General features: G+C 41.4%; 1 protein-coding gene across 1 annotated transcript in view; it reads left to right on the forward strand.

Annotated features, from left to right (window-relative positions):
• Window positions 1–17121, forward strand: part of LOC124613926 (facilitated trehalose transporter Tret1-like) — a 127409-nt gene that overhangs the window by 73431 nt on the left and 36857 nt on the right. Inside the window, exon 4 of the mRNA XM_047142679.1 lies at window positions 10790–11116. Coding sequence (XP_046998635.1) covers window positions 10790–11116 — 327 coding nt within the window. The remainder of the gene's footprint in view (window positions 1–10789; window positions 11117–17121) is intronic.

A 17121-nucleotide genomic window follows, 5' to 3' on the forward strand; every position in this document is an offset into this window, starting at 1 on the left:
ACACACTACTTCATCTAACTTAAACTAACTTACGCTAAGGACAACACAAAAAAAAACGCCGTTCATTTAGTTTCGTTCTGCCCAAAACATCCCAACTGCTATTGCTCTAGTGTATGAAGAAGAAGTAATAAGCAGAGTAGATAACTGTAAGTTATTAGGTGTGCGTACTGATTAAAACAAACTGGAAATACCCTATAGTAGACTTGCTAATACATTTAAGTTTGTCTACTTTTGCCGTAAGTATTATTTCCAACATCAGTGCCATAGATGTCAGTAAGTTAATATATTGTGTGTTGCTCATTCATTGCTTAATATTCTGGGGTAACTACTTGCTTAGGCAAAAGGTGTTCAGAGCAAAAAAGACGGTAACTAGGAGTATGTGTGAAGTTCACACAGGCGCATCTTGTATGTATCTCTTTCAGTAGCTGGGAGAAGGAAGCACAGGCTCACAGTACGTTTATTCGCTTATGAAATTTGTTATCAACAGTGCATCTAATTTTGAGTGTAACAAAGATAATCGAACGTCTATCACTGGGAGGAAAAAAGATCTGCATTATTCTTCAATGAATCTTTGGCACAAAAATGGGTGAAATATCTAGCTATGAAGCTATTTGACAATGTACCCGTGGAAGTAAAATGTTTGGCAGCTAGAAGAAGCGTTTTGAATTTAGATTAAAGAGGTTTCTCCTTACCAACATCTTGTATACCATAGGAGAATACTTGGATAGAAAGAGTTAGACATTAGAAAACTGTAAATGATTAGCATTTAGCCATACAAGTATTACGTTTTACACATGTTTTAAGTTTTATATAAGAGTTCTATGTTTTTTCTGTTGTCACATTCCACATCATTAAGTAACTCATGAATCTGATCTATGCAACAAGGAACTGGCAAACTAATTAATGACCCATCATCATCGTCGTACCTTTCGCCAGTGTTTTAACTCCTATGCAACAAAAAAAGTAAGTCTGACGAGTACATATATTAGACTATTGCTAATGTGACAAATGCGAGTTGCTTATTTTATTGTTCCTAATATGTATTTTGCTCATTACTCATGCTCGTTTGTCATTGTTGCGGATCCTGCAAGCAGTTGCTGTGAGAGCAGAGTCCTTTGTTGGAAAGTCGACACGTGTGACAACTGCCTGCAAAAGAATGTACGTCTTCTTCTGCTAATGCAGTGTACCATTGAGACATTTGTTAAGTTTCATTTCTTATTTCTGTCAGTGCTACAGAATCTGGGAACAGCAGCAGAGAACCTGTGGGCTAGTAGCCACCTCCTCCTGATCTACCAGCGGTAGATCTGCAAGCAACATAACCAAAAGCAGCAGAGGATCTGCAGTTGTGGAACAAGGGGAAGAAGAAGGCTGCCTTGCGAGGATGAATTTTGTCAACCTACCTAACAATAGTGTTAAAATGGGTGCACCGACATTAAAACACGCTAAATTATATGATCTCGAATTGGTTGCTGTCGAGTCTACATTTATAAGTCGTATAGGTAATGGTGTGATAGATAATAGGCTTGGGTGCAAGGAGCCTAGACATTTCTTGGATGTTGATTTCACATTTTCGACAACAAAATTCCTGTGAATAAGAAACTTCTTAAGATCAATGTTTTTCTAGTCTGCTGGTTTCTGTTGTTTTCCCAAGCAGACAAAGAAAAACAGATGTATCTCAATACAATACTTGCAAGTATAATACTGACCAAAACTAGTAATGTTTAGTATTCAACTAATGTCACTGATAAGTAGTTACGGATACTGAAACATTTTAAAACAGATATTCTGCCTGGGCGTTGAAGGAAATACTTCAAATACATATTAAACTTAATGAAAACCAGCAGTTTTATGCGGGAGTGCCGACGAAACAGTCCAAAATGACGGCAAATAAAACTGCAGTAGTGAACGTTAAGTCAAACGATAATGCTAGTTTAAGTGGTCTGTGCTAGTAGGTTTATATACTGAGATGACATATGTCAAGGGATAGCGATATGCACATATACAGATGGCGGTAGTATCGCGTACACAACATATAAAAGGGCAGTGCATTGACGAAGCTGTCATTTGTACTCAGGTGATTCACGTGCAAAAGTTTCGGACGTGATTATAGTGGCACGACGGGAATTAACAGATTTTGAAGGCGGAACGGTAATTGGAGCTAGACACATGGGACACTGCATTTCGGAAGTTGTTATTGAATTTTATGTTACGAGCTTACGAACAACAGCGGTAAGAGCGTGCCGAGAGAACCAAATTTCAGGCATTACCTTTCACCACGGAGAATTCAGTGACCGCCGGCCTTTACTTAACGACCGAGAGCAGCGGCGTTTAAGTCGAGTTGTCAGTACTAACAGACAAGCAACATTCTGTGGTAGCAGACGACTGGGAAACCGTGGCTTGATTACATACATCCCGATTTCAGATGGTAAGAACTAATGGTATTGTGGGGTTGTATCGCACGGAACCATGGACCCAAGTTCTCAGTAACAAGCTGTACAAGTTCGTGGCACCTCAGTAATGGTGTGGGTTGTGTTTCCGTGGAATGAATTGGGTCCTCTGTTAAAAATGAACGGATCATTGTGTGTAAATGATTATGTTCGTCTACTTGGCGACCATTTTCAGTACTTCATGGGCATCAAGTTCCGAAACAAAGACAGAATTTTTATGGACGAAAATGTACCATGTCACAGGACTACAATTGTTCAGTATTGGGTTGAATAATATACTGGACAATTTGGCGATCCAGATCATCTGATATGAATTTCATCTAACACTTATGGGACATAATGGAGGTCAGTTTTTGCGCAAAATACTTCACGAGCAACACTTTCAAAATTATTATGGACGGCTAAAGAGGCAGCATGGCTCAATATTTCCGCAGAGAACTTCAAGTGCCTTGTTGAGCCATAGGGTTACTGCATTACGCCGGGAAAAAGAAGGTCCAACAAGATATTAGCGGGTATCCCATGACTTTTGTCATCTCTATTGATGTTGTAAATTAGAATGCACACTGTGTGCCTAAATATATTCTAATTGCCGACAATTTTATCCAGTGAAGACATGTAATCTGTAAATGAGTCCTTTGTCGTGCGTCCCACATTGATTTCTGGAGCGTATTTCAGTCGTTACATGCGTGCTATTTAGGAATCGTGTCATTATTCAGTTCGTGCAACTACCAGTTCATTACGCTGCAAATTCCTCCACTTATGGCATGAACGATTCTCGAACGTGTTGTTGCAAAGCAGAGGCCCCTCCCAGAAGAGTCAAGAAGACTGATGAGAGCGTGGAAACAGTGAAGACACCCGGTGGCAGCAAGCCGAAGTGCACATGGCTTGCACAAGGCTTCACAAGATGGCTGCCATTCCCACGTCACAGCCATTTCGCAGTCAGAGAATGACAAGTTCACAAGGCTGTTGAGCTGATACCCACACAGATGCTCAGGTCGCGATGTTCCAGAGACCTCTCGCGGCATCAATAGAATTCGCTAAAAATTGATAACCGTGTCGCATACCTGGCAGCTCGTTTCCTGTATAATTCTCAGTCAACAGTGAGCTCACAGATAAGAATTTCGCTTGCTCGACGGGGAATGTTTTCCCATTTTACTCAGTAAATATAGATTGTTCCTTCTTGCATTGATAAACATACTGTTGACGCACACATTGTTCCAACACACTTTACCTTGTGAGTGAATGGGTTTTATTTTGTCAAGTTGCGCAATGGATTGATCCAACAAGTTCCCTTTGGCTCCTGCAAGAAACAATTTCCACCTACACTAGTACAGAAGTCAGACAGACTCTCCTAATGTACCAAAAAGAACTGCTTGAAAAACATTCAGCAACAAATATCTTCTGGAGTTGTCCACTGTAAGGAAAAGACATAAAAATATTCTATACTCTTATGTAACTAGTGGAATACTTGGGTACTGGAGTATTGCTAGTTAGTGTAAGAAAAATTTTAAACGAACGAAAAATATTATTTATTGCAAAGAAATTCTGAGAAATCAAGTGAAACTTTTTTTATAACTTAATAAATTTCCGGCTTCTTTTCAGAACAGTGGATTCCCTCTTATGGATAGGAATGCTACTATTATACGAAGTATGGAAAGGTTCTCTTCTCCCTTTTCTTTAAGAATGTTATTTACTCGGCAGAATGGCTGAGAGCCGCACTTGCACAACTTGAATAACTTTTCTATGTACAGTCAAGGCTGTCGAGTGAGAAATGTAATGGAGTATACTGTTAGGGAGGAAAGATGGGGCTCGCATAGGTTGTAGGGCACAATAAAGTGAGCAGCGACGACTGCTGCCTGCGTCGCTCGCTGCTGACAAATAACACAACTACCTCTTTCTTCTGGGTTGACCTACGCCAATCAAACTCTCCCTATATCTTGATAAAGTCAAGGACTCCTATCCGCCCCTAGTCTAACTATTGGCGTGGTACACCGGTCAGATAACCAGTCCACCGAAGTGCAACTCAATATTTGCCCACAGGCGTTTAACTAGTACTCTGTCTGTGTTGACACCGCACAATAAGTGTGGCGGCCAACATAGTGAACAACGCTTAATTGCGAGCGACTCAATATGGAGTATCACTCCGTTTCGCTAACTACACAGGTGCTCTCCCAGTGAAGTACTAAGGAGAGACTATGTTCCTCGCTCTTTGCGTACATGTACGAGCGCACTCGCTGTCTTTATGTGCTCCCGCTCCAAGAGTGACAACGGAATGGCCCCCCTCCAGGCAAAAAAGTGAAAGGGTATATCCTTCGCTGTCTTCCCTCACTCCTCTGGCTCTTTGCATCAGAAATATTTCGCCAATCGGCGTTGCTCTTTTAAACGGGAGTTCGACGTTTCGTTTAAGTCGACCAATGGGGAAATATGTACCATCTCCGTCAAGCGTATACTGTCTTCCTGTGGGAACTCCGTAACTATGCAGTCGGTCCGTCAAAAAATCCATCTTCTGGGTGCTCCCTCACAATGTAGCGGAATTTGCTTTCAACTCAAACACGGGCGTTGTTATCCCTTGGCTCTGGCAAAAGCTGTCCTCTCTCTGCGTGGTTGCTCCGGCCAAAGTAGGTGTGTGTTGACTCACCCCTCTGAAGGGACAGGCTTCCCAGTGGGCGGGTTGCCACTCTAGAACGAAAACTTCTGTGGCCATTATGTTGTGCACGTCAGCCTCGACTTTATCAACCTTGGTGCGCATATCGCTTACATGAAGTCATACAGAATTGACTCTACCTTATCGAATTTGGGTTCGAATGAAGTGTCTTGATGTTCAGAATACGATTGTGAGGACGGAATATGTAAGAAATGAAGGTCAGGAGACCACGCCACCTTCCTTCCCCCTCCCCCCCCCCCTCCTCCCCCTTCCCCTTGTGACAAGATTTTTGTCTCGGGTTGTCAATGCCGAGGAAAACATTGAAAAGGTCAGGCAAAAATTGTTCTTTTAGATTTTCCAATAAACTTACCCAGCGATTCTTAATAATTTTGTAATTATTTCTTTATAGCTACTGTTTCTAGTTTTCTGTTGTTATGCAAACATAGACTTTACAAAGGTTGATTTTCTTTGTTGTTGCCATTACGTGTCTCTGTTTTTCTTTTTCATTTCCAAAAGTTGCTTTTACCATATTAATTATTCTAAACTCTTTAGTGTACAGTGTATCATGTCTCAGTGTAGTTATTTCTTCTCTTTGGTTAAGGTTTGCGTGAATGTTCACAAAAGCTTTGTTGCGTCACTTTCTTTCGTATATTTCTTTCTTTTATGTGTCACTGTTTTTTTTAAAGAATGAAGAAACTTTTATCTTAATTCTATCCTCAGTACTAATGTTATGATTGCAAAAAATGTATTTATGAACATTCTTTACAGAAGGAAAATACTACATAATTCTTTTTCTAATAAGAGGATGTATGACTATCCTAATTTAGTTTCTTTCTCAAAAATTTTGAGGTATTTATAAATTAGGGACTTAACATATTTAATAAAGCAGTTACTTTTACAAATAGAAATAAAGTAAATATTATTCACATATACTTAATTTTTATAATCCACACTGGTTATATTCACTCTGTCCATTTCATTGTTTGACGATCCCCATGGAAGTGCTGGAAGGCGTCGACTCACTTATATGGGTGTCACAAATCATGTGAGGAGCACTCTAGCATGCAATGCCGGGTCTTATTTGTTGACGTCATCATGAAGAGTTTTTTTTCTTAATCGACGATGATGACTTGGGATTATGAGTATATGGTGATGTCTTGGTACTCCTTTAATGTCACGCCTGGAGCAGTATAGCAGTTTGATGATTGTAGTAAGTTGGTAATTACCATAGATCGTCACCTAATATATGTGCTGTGACGTCTTGGTATTCCACGCGTTGTTCGGTATGGCAATTTGGTGATGTGGTAGGGAGAATGATGTTCGTTTTGCTGAATCCATTTCTGGATAATGTTTGTTGGTACTGATTAATATTCCATTTGCCGTTCGTTTGTATTTGTTTGACTATTCAAGGTTTATTTTTGGAGAGGTGTTCGTAGTAGTTACCATGTCTCGAAGTTCATGGAAAGACGTTTGCAACAAGTTTCTTTGTAGGATAGGACAGAAAGGTATATTGCTGTCTTCTGCCCTTCTTCGCCTTGCATCTTCTGTTATTCTCTTCTTTCTTGCATTCTTCTGTTCTTCTTTGGCTAGGAATATGTGAATTTTAATGTAGGAGATATATAGGATTTGTAGGATCTGACTGTCTTTCCAAATTGAAGTTGATGAGTTTATTTCTTGTACCTACTTTGTAGTCTCGTCGTATCATGATTCTCCCCACACTTGGCCATGAAGTAGCAGTATCATTACATATGACATGCCCATGCTACCCGTTGTTCTTCTGAAGTCCAACCCGGTTGCAACCTGCATTTCCAGTGTGGCGTTGATCTTCATGTTGTTGTCATTGCCCTAAGTGCTTTCTCAACATGTCTTTACCCTCTCTGTCGCTATCTCGAAGCATCTGGTGTTGAGGGAGCTGGCGATTAATGTTGGTGGTGATGTCCCTCTGAAACATAGAAATATTTACAATTTTTGTGTTACATATATTTGTTATTGTTATTTACAAAAAAAACTCTGATTTTGTATAATGCAAAAATTTTCTGATATTGGCAAAAATTATTAGATTGATATTTTTCTTTATTCTAGTTCTTCATCCTTTTATGGGTTGTGTGTCATTTCTTGTTTGTGTCCATGTTGCAGGATACTTAATACTACAAGAAATTGTTAGTCTGTTTTGTGTTCCTTTTTGCGTTGTTCTGTTGATCCGTTAATTTTTCTTTTTAGTGGTTAGTACAAGATAGGGTGTTTCCTTTTCCTCTCTGTCTTTTACCCATTCTTCTCCTCTACCGTTCCTTTCATTCACATCCTTTTAAATGACTCATACGGCAGATGACAATACATTTACCTGTTTTTGGGTTCGTTACCTCTACAGCATTTTCGTGAGCGATCCTGGAAATTATCATTGGCTCTTTATAGACTGCAAAAAGTTTACAGCATTTATTTTGGCTCTTATGTGACAGGTAATGAGTTTTTATGAATACTTTTTGGCCCAGCGTGAAGCGTTTCTTTGTGGCAGACTTGTCTTGCTGCTGAGCGAATGTTTCGTCAGGCAGAAGCGACGTTTTGTCTGTGATGCTTTCGGGGAATAACTGGAAATTTAATGATTTCTTTTATTTTTCTGGTGGATCTGTATTCTTTAATACTGTAATTGGTGGATAAGTCGTGGTATTATGTGGTGTCTTATTAATTACCTCTTGGAATTCTCGTAGATATAGGTCCCAAGTACAATGGTTCTTTCTACAAAATAGTCCACAAAGTGTTTCGAAATCTTTCATGGTAAATTCGGCTGTATTTCGACTTGGTTTATATTTAGATATAAAGGTGGGTTTGATTTTTAATTTGTCTGACGTGTTTTTCCAATGCACTGATCTCTATTGATGCCCATTATCTGAGATGATTCTTTTCACTCGCTCAACTTGTTGTATGAAGTCATTTTGAAATGCTTTACTAATTGTAAATCCAGTGGTTTTCTTTAAGAGTGTAAGTGTAGTGTATTTTGATGCGAGTTCAGTTACAACAAATATGTAGGTGAAGCCTTTCCTTGTTCATGTAATTGGACCATAAATATCTGTAGCAGCTATCTATCTTAATTTATCAGGAAAAATTGGATACATTGGTGGTCTGGTCTGATATGTCACATGTTCTGACTGTATGCATTTTTTACAACTTTTAAGAACGCGTCGAATACGTTGCTCCATATTTCGGAAGTGTAGTGTTTTTTTCATTTTCAGATAGCATTTCTTGGGTCCAAAACGTCCACTGCTGAAGTGGGTATACCAAATGTATTTGGTAATAAGTTCAACAAGGATGCATGCTAACCATTGTGCAGTATCATCATTACATTTTAAAAAAATGTATTTTACTATGTAGTTTTTTCTAATTTCTGTGTTTGTTTTTTCAGTAAGTTTTTGTTTAATCTTAGGGAGGGTCTGATCTTGGTTGTTCGTCAGATAAATTTCTTAAAGTATTTGTGATAAAATTTTCGAATGGTACGTTTTTTAGGTAATTGATAGTTCGTTCTTCATCTTCAATGTTGATTTTCTGGTCCTCTGCCATTCTCTGCGGTGAACGAGTCAATGCATCACCCAGAATATTTTCAGGTCCTGGTATGTATGTTATTGAAAAGTCATACTCCTGCAATACTTGCATCCATATTGTCAAACGTCCGTGGGTTGATTTAGAAGAGATTAAAGACTCTAATGCTTTATAGTCTGTGTATACTCGTGTTTTTCTGCCAAACAGAAAATGTCGAAATTTTTGAAATGCCCATACTATGGCTAGAGCTTCTGACTCTGTTATAGGTTAAATCTTTTCTGCTTTCGATAGTACTCTACTTGCAAAGGCTATTGTTTTATGTATCATCTTACCGTTTTCTTCAATTTGTTGAAATAGTACCGCCCCCAGCCCGGGGTTTGCACTATCAGTAACTAGACAGAACTCCTGACTTTAATCTGGGTATGATAAAATCGGAGCATTATTCAGTGCCTCCTTCAACTTATGAAATTCTTCATCTGCCTGTTTATCCCATATCCAGGGTGTGTTTTCTCCTGTATGTCCACATAGTGAAGGTGCTGTAAGAGTGTCTATCCATATACATTTTTTGTAAAAATTTATAAATTCCCAGAGTCTCCTTAAACTTTTCTTGTTGTAGGGAGTAGGAATATTATGAATATCGTCCATCTTCTTCTCGTCTGGCGTTATACCTTCTGCAGATATCTTATATCCTAAAAATTTAATTTTTGACTTTCCAAAATGCGATTTGGTAATGTTAACAGTGACCCCATGTTTTTTCATAATTTGTAGGAAATTATCCAGTATGTAATAATGTCCTGCCCAAGTTGCATCCGCCACAAGAACGTCGTCCACATCGCAAACAATTTTCTGAAGTATGTCGAGATTCAGTATAGAGTTCAGACTGCGAATAAAGGCATCTGACGAAATTTTCAGACAAAATGGTAAACGTCTGAATTGGTAGCAACGACCAAAGACAATAAATTCTGTGTATTTTCGACTTGAAGATTCCAATTCTATTTGCCAAAAACTTCAACACAAATTCTTGGAAGAACGGATCTGTACTCCAGGAAACTTCTGAATCAACTCCTCCAATTTCTCTGGTCCATTTGTTTCCGAAATTATAATTGTATTTATTTGTCTCGAATCGAGTACCAAACATATGCTCCCGTCCTTTTTACTCTCAATGTATAAGGGTGAATTATATGGTGACTTGGATGGTTAGTTATGTCATCATCCAACATTTTACTGATCTCAAGAAATACTTGCTCTCGATAACTATGTGGTATGGAATAAGATGGAACACAAAAGGGTTTATGGTCTTTGACCTCAAATTTGTATTGAAAATCTTTAATACTACCCATCTTTGGTGCAAATACATCCACATGTAATCTCAATATGACTTTCAAATTTTTCCTATCCTGGAGCGAAATAATATCTATTTCCTCTATCTTATTACTAATCTCTTGATGAATTTCTTCTATTATTTCTGGTGGGAGTGGGTCAGGGCATTCCTCAAACTTATATCTATGGTGTCCCTCCTCCTCTATTTCATCCCCTTCTTGACTTAAATGCAATTTGGGACTGACAAGCCGCCGTGCTCACATGGGCAGTCAGTCAGTGAAGCTTACTACCGAAATAGCCTAATGAGGTTGCACGAGGCTATCAAGACGAAGTATCACGGAAAGCTATTCGAGTATTCGAGCCTTACAACACCCCAGCACAAGATCAAGGCACACATGTTGCTTCATTTATCAAATTTTGTCTCGCTCCCTGTATCCTCACCCGACACGCAGTTACTTCTTCCTCTTTCCTACGATGAAGAAGCAACTGCGTGGCAAGCATTTCCAGAGTGACAGTGTTGCGATTTTCTAGATGTTTCCTTAAAAGCCAAAATGCAGACTACGAAAGGTTACACTCACGTTACCCATCGTTGAGAAAAATGTGTCATACTGACGGATGAACATCTAAAGAAGGACCAACCTTAGTCGGCGCAGCTCTATCTCTTAGAGTAACAGTTTAATAACTTTAGGTATAGTCACCAGACACATCGAAAGATAGTCCAGTATGAGACTTCTGAATTTATCTTCATTTTTACGATTTTTCTGTGGTTAATGAGGTTCATTGTACTTATAGATATCAAGCTATTTCACTTAAAAGCTCTTTTTATCAGTCAGCTTTATGGTAACAGGTATCAATGGCCTTCGCGACGTTCTTGGTGCTGGGCGGCGTCGACGCCATCACTGCCAACACGATGCAGATCCTGGTGGAGAGCGACAGCTCGCTGGACCCGCAGCTTTCGGCCATCGGCGTCTCCAGCTGCGCGGTGCTGTCCTGTGCGGTCTTCTCCCTCGTGGTGGACCGACTGGGCCGGAGGCCGCTGCTGCTATTCTCCTTAGGCGGTTGCTGCGTCGCCACTGCATCCCTCGGCGTCTACTTCTTCCTCATCGTCTACGCCAGCGAGGGCGCCACAGACGATATCTTCTGGCTGCCTCTTGCCAGTCTCATTGTCTTTTTTGTAAGTAACTAACGTTAGCCTTTCGTCATATCTGAGTGCTTTTGTTTTTATTTGGGCATTAGTAGTCATGGAGCCCTGGACTAACAACGAGATGTGAAAGGGGAAACGGAAAATTTACCTAGCGTACCTACATTGCATGAGAAGACCCAATAGGAGGTGAAATTCCGGCCTTGCACGAGAAAGACGTACACAGGTGTAGTCCTCCTTGAAATATCCACGCCACAGTATCCTTCCATGGCACTAGATAAACCAATACTATTGTGTACAATTTCGCACACAATGGTAAGGACAGACGGACTTCAGAGTGGTGTGGCAACTGTCGACGTAGGGAAGCTGGACAGGAGTAGAAATGATTAGCAAACAGTAAACGCACAATTTACTTAACTTGTATTCTTCCAAACGAACGAAGACTCATTAGAAATAATGCAGCTGGAAAGAGAGTCCAGCTGATACTATAGCAACTAGGACAACGACCGCTCTACGAATCATAAACGATGGTGTCGTAGCCGTGAAGCTCCAAGAGCAAGTGGGCCATATGTCTGCCACGGGTCGTCCTACATCGTGGCGGCAGGGGGTACTCGTAGTCCACAGTAACTGGAGGCGTGGTTCAGTGAGCGCGCACCATTGCGTCCTCCAGATCGCTCACCATCGCTGTTGGCGTCAGTCGGAAACTTGCAATTTCGTTGCCAATTCCGCGACGCCCGTGGGATGCTATTGATACGTGACACCCAAAAACAGAATGGTTTAGTCCATCTACATTTTATCAATGGGCTAAATAGTTTTCCCTTTGCTCCTCTAGCGGTGGGGTACGATACTGTGGCACGGAGGTTTCAGTAAGTACCAGGACTGCAGAAATGTACCAGCAAACGAACGAGAAATTAATATCGTTAAGTTTATTTTTTAGAAGTGGTGACTGATACGAGAGTTAGCGGAAAGTAGGGAACAATCGGCCGTTAGATGGCAACCACAGTGGTAATCCGTTGAAGCTTTGCACAGAAGTTTTGGTCGGTGCCTCTAGTATGCCACGTGATAGCGTCACGTCGATCTTCCCAGTTCTGAGCGCACAGTGAGCACGTATAGATGCACAGAAAACTGTCTCCCGCCAAGTGTAGGTTTATGTCCAGAGATTTCGCCTGATTTCATGCGACGTCACATAATGTAACTGTCAAGCAGTTCCTTATTCATGACGGTTCTTGACCGCATACTGTAGCAGCAATGAGGACGCTCCTGCAGCGTTTTCGATGGGGAGTGATCACCCACCATACAGACCGGACTTTGCTCCCTGTGACTTTCATCTCTGCTCAGAAGACCCGCTCAGTATGAATATAACATTTTGGCTCAGACAACCACCAGCAGTCCAGCTTGGAGAATTCTCGGGAAGCACAGGGGACTGGCTTCTATTACGAGCGTATTAGAAGGTTGTCACAATGCTACGACAGATGTCTAAGTTAAGTCGGAGCGGTGACTATGTACAGAAGTGGCTCGAAGATGTAACTAATTGTTGCAACTATGTTTTGATTTTTCTCTGTGATCTCGATGTCGCGACTGATCGCTCCTTACTTTCCAAATAGCCCTCGTACTTTAGAACCAACCCTCTGTGATATGGGTTTCTTCGCTTGGTACCTGTACTACACACCTATGGATCATTCGAATAGAAGTCACTGAATCAGAAATGAAGGTGAGGTTAGAGAACCTGTTTTCATTTATGAGGCTTCGTATACTCTGAGACTGCACTTCTACGTTGTAGTGGTTATGTGCGGCCGATGCGATAAAGTAGCGCAGCGAAAGAGGAGTAACTGAGTGATCTCAGTCGCTGCTCTACTATCAAACAACTACGTCGCTACGAATGGTACTTCACTGTTTTTCCAAAGATTGTAATTACTAGTATAATTCTGCAGCCAACGCGACGGAAATGTGGGCATAAAATCCATTACGTAAATGTCAAAGTTTCCATTCCGCGATTCCACATAATATGGGCGCAGTTGACATTGTAACAAAAGACTCTATCACTACTGTTAACACTACTCTCTTTATTCACATAAGCAGATTCCAGATTTTTTGTAGTAACATTTACAGAGCTTGTTTTCACACCAATCATTGGCACTATCAAGAGGTAGCATATCCTTACAAGTTAGGGCAATTATTACTTTCTTCCAGTCTGAAAAATATCCATTAATAGTCGATATTAATTTTTATCGTAATATCTGATATTCAAAGATACTGATAACTTTACACTTTCAGTGGCACTTTACCTTCTCAGACTAATTAGTGCTCGTTACAATACTGAGGACTGCTCAAAGTAACAAATATTCAGAGTTCTATCGACACCCATAAAATACCTCAACACCGTAAATACGGTAGCTCACAAACGAAGTCGCTGATTACAAGATGTGCCACTTATTATTGTAAACCTTTCAATCAGAAATCCACTGAAATCAACAACTTTGATAAAGGGCAGATTATTATGGCCTGGTGCTAGGGAACGAGCATCTCGCCAACGACGAACCTGGTCGGCTGCTCACGTGTTACGGTTGTGAACATCCATGGAAAGTGACTGAAATCGTAATCTCTGTGTTGGGCGTGCACATCATGATCATGATCACATAACTTAGAGACGCGACGCTCTTACGCTACGTAGAGGTTGAAAAGTGACGATCGGTGCCAGATCTAACGATGGAGCACAATACTTATGCAGGCACAGGTGTTTATAGAATATCGCTGAACGTACGTCGAACATTGGGCTTCGCAGGAGACGACTTCTACATGTTCCGACGTTGATTGACCGACAACTACAGTTACGATAGCAGTGGGTACGGCATCAATCTGAACGTTCCCCCTGGTCGGATGAATTTTTGTTACGCTAGGTCGATGATTATGTCTGCATACTCTGTCTTCCATATGGGTGGTTGCTCGAAACATTCACCGTGCCGCTGATACAGGCCAGTGGGGCTGTTTTACACTGTAGAAACTCTCCCGTTGTCTTCCGTGGGATCTATGGCAGTCATCGAAGGCACCACAATAAACGTGAACAACGTTTGCGGCCCACTTGCGTCCCTTCATGCTTGATGTCTTCCCAGACGGCTATGGCAGCTTCCAGCAGGATAACTGGTCGAATCACAAAACTAGAATTGTCTTACGATGGCTTGAGGAGCATGCTAGGAGACGGATGTTGATGTCTTGGCCAGTAAATTCGGCTTGAGTTAAACGTAATGGAACACATCTGAGAAGCTATAGGACGCCAGCTCCGCGCCTACAAGCTATCGCTTTGCGTGACCTGTGCGTAGACTTCTGGTGCCGCATACCCACGAGAAACTTGACAAGGCTTATCAAATCCATGGGACGGTGAATCACAGCTTTGTTGCACTTGAAAGGCAGACGAACAAGCAGTTAAGCAAGTGGTCAGAGTGTTCGGGCTCATCAGTGCATACAGTGAGTCTCTAGCTTGTTGGGTCCAAATGAAACAGGTGATAGTGAGCTCACAACCGATTACACTGATACAGGGAACCAATGGTTGGAAACGCATATTTATTGTGTTATAGACATAACAACAATATAGTTCGTAGTAACTGTTAAAGTGATGACTCCCAGTCTCAATACATGCATGGCAATGGAGCCTAAACTTCCACCACACTTTCTCAAAAACCTCTGGTGCCTATTGTACCAGGAAACGCCTGGAACCTAGAAAGCAGGTATTAATCCGTTTCTAGGGGTTTCATACACTAGCGTCTTGACACAACCTCAAAAGAAAAAGTCCAAGGTGTGAGGTACGACGATCGCACTGGCCTTTTGACAGAAGGTCCTATTCTAATCCAACAGTGAAGGTACTTCCTGTTCAGCTGCTCACAGATATTAACATCGAAGGAGAGTGGTGCACTGTCGTGTTGAGCCCACATCCTTTTGCAGACAACAAAGGGTGCGGTCCCTATGAAGAGGGACAGCACATCTCGCAGGAACACCAAGTAAAGTGTACTAGTCAAACGAGGGACAGAAAATAACAGGTGTAGAAGTATGAAACAGGAATTTCCCTATGGATGGTGCTCGCCGTCAGCGTAGGGCCCGTGATACCGCGTCTACAGCCGCACCTGCTTCCTGTAGCGGTTGACGACGAATGTCAACATACAGTAACCCAAGTTCCATACATCGGCGTCTCTTTGAAATCAGTAAAAATGTCGATTTTTGTGCCTACGAACTGCGATTTGAGGATGGCATTGGTTTCCTGTGATCATTTGAAGAATACTGCTGCAGAATCCCATTGAATGCTTGTCGAAGCTCTCGGCGAACAGTCTCTTGGGAAAACACAATGTTTCGAGTGGTTTAAAAAATTCAAAAGTGGTGATTTTGACGCGAGAAACGACGAGCGTGGGAATCCATCGAAAATCACAACGAATTGTAGGCCTTGTTCGATGAAGATGATACTCAGACTCAAGAGGAACTCGCGGAACAATTGAATGTGACGCAGAAAGCCGTTTCTCTTCGGTTGAAAGCTATGGGAAAGATGCAGAAAGTGGGAAAACGCGTTCCACATGAACTGACTAAAAGACAGCAAGCAAATCGAAAGACCACTTGTGAAATGCTGCTCGCCAGATACAAAAAAATTTCGTTTCTCCATCGAGTAGTGACATGTGATGAAAGATAGACATATTGTGAGAATCCTAAGCGTCGTAAATCATGAGGGAATACAGGCAAACCATCGACATCCACTCCAAGACCAAATCGCTTTGCAAAGAAGAAAGAGCTCCGTGTTTGGTGGGATGAGAAGGGTGTCACATATTATGAGCTGCTAAAACGTGGTGAAACCGTTAACACTGATCACTACCAACAGAAAATGATCGATTTAAATTGAGGATTACGTGAAAAACGATCGGAATATGGAAAAAGGCAACACAAAGACATATTGCTCCATGATAACGCCCCATCACGCACAGTAAAACGGGTCATGGGAAAGACTGAGGAGTTCAGTTGGGAAGTAATAGAGCATGCAGCTTATTCTCCAGACTTGGCTCCACCCGATTGTCATCTATTTGAATCACTGGGACACGCTCTCACTGAACAACGCTTCAATTCGTAAGAAAATGTACGAAAATGGCTTGTTGACTGGTTCGCTTCAAAAGAAGAACTGTTTTTTTTTTCTTTTTTTTTCATAGCCTGCCGGAGAGGTGAGAGAAATGTATAAATAGCAATGGAGATTATATTGAATAAAATATTGTTTATCAGTTTCAAACAATAGACTTGTAATTATTGTAGCCAAATTCCGGATTGATACTTCTACACCTGACAAGATATTATCAGTTGATCTTGGACGTGCTCATCCACACGCTGACAGAGACTCGTTACTCGTGGTCACTGATGTGCTGATTGTCCTCAATCCAGAAATGGCAGTTGCGGCTGTCATCACGGGCGAATGAGGCTTCATCCGAAAACAGTACTGGACAAAGTTCAGCACTACAGCATGCGATTGATAATCTATTTACAGCAGTGAACGCGGGGCTCAAACTCTGTTGGTCTCAGTACCTGGATTTTTTTGTGATAGGAGTCCAATACGTGTTCCACTAGTACGAGTTAAGTTGTCTGCAGTAAGTCTGATGGTTGGTCGGGGGTGTACGCAATTTATCAGCTACTGCCTGTACCAGGGTACAACAGACACACGTAATTCTCACAAGAGTGCAGCAGAACTACACGCGTCGTCGTCAAGCGGTGTACGCTGTGTATGTCTATATCACAATAATTGCGCATTTTCGACCATTGGTTCCCTACTTCAGTGTTGTCGGTTGTGCACCCACTGTCACCGGTTCCATTTTTACCCATAAGGTTTTGAGACACCCTGTAACGCATGAAACAAATGCTGGTTGACTTTTCTACGAATTCCGTGATGCCCGATGCCTTTCATGTTGTTGTATGAGCCTCGTAATGACGCTTTCGCGCCGAGTAAACGCAACTGTGACGAAATATGCATCACTAAATCCTATAACAATCATGTCTCGTCCCAGACCAAAGGGCAGTACTCA

This window comes from Schistocerca americana, chromosome 4, assembly GCF_021461395.2.
Source record: "Schistocerca americana isolate TAMUIC-IGC-003095 chromosome 4, iqSchAmer2.1, whole genome shotgun sequence".
Lineage (NCBI taxonomy): Eukaryota > Metazoa > Arthropoda > Insecta > Orthoptera > Acrididae > Schistocerca > Schistocerca americana.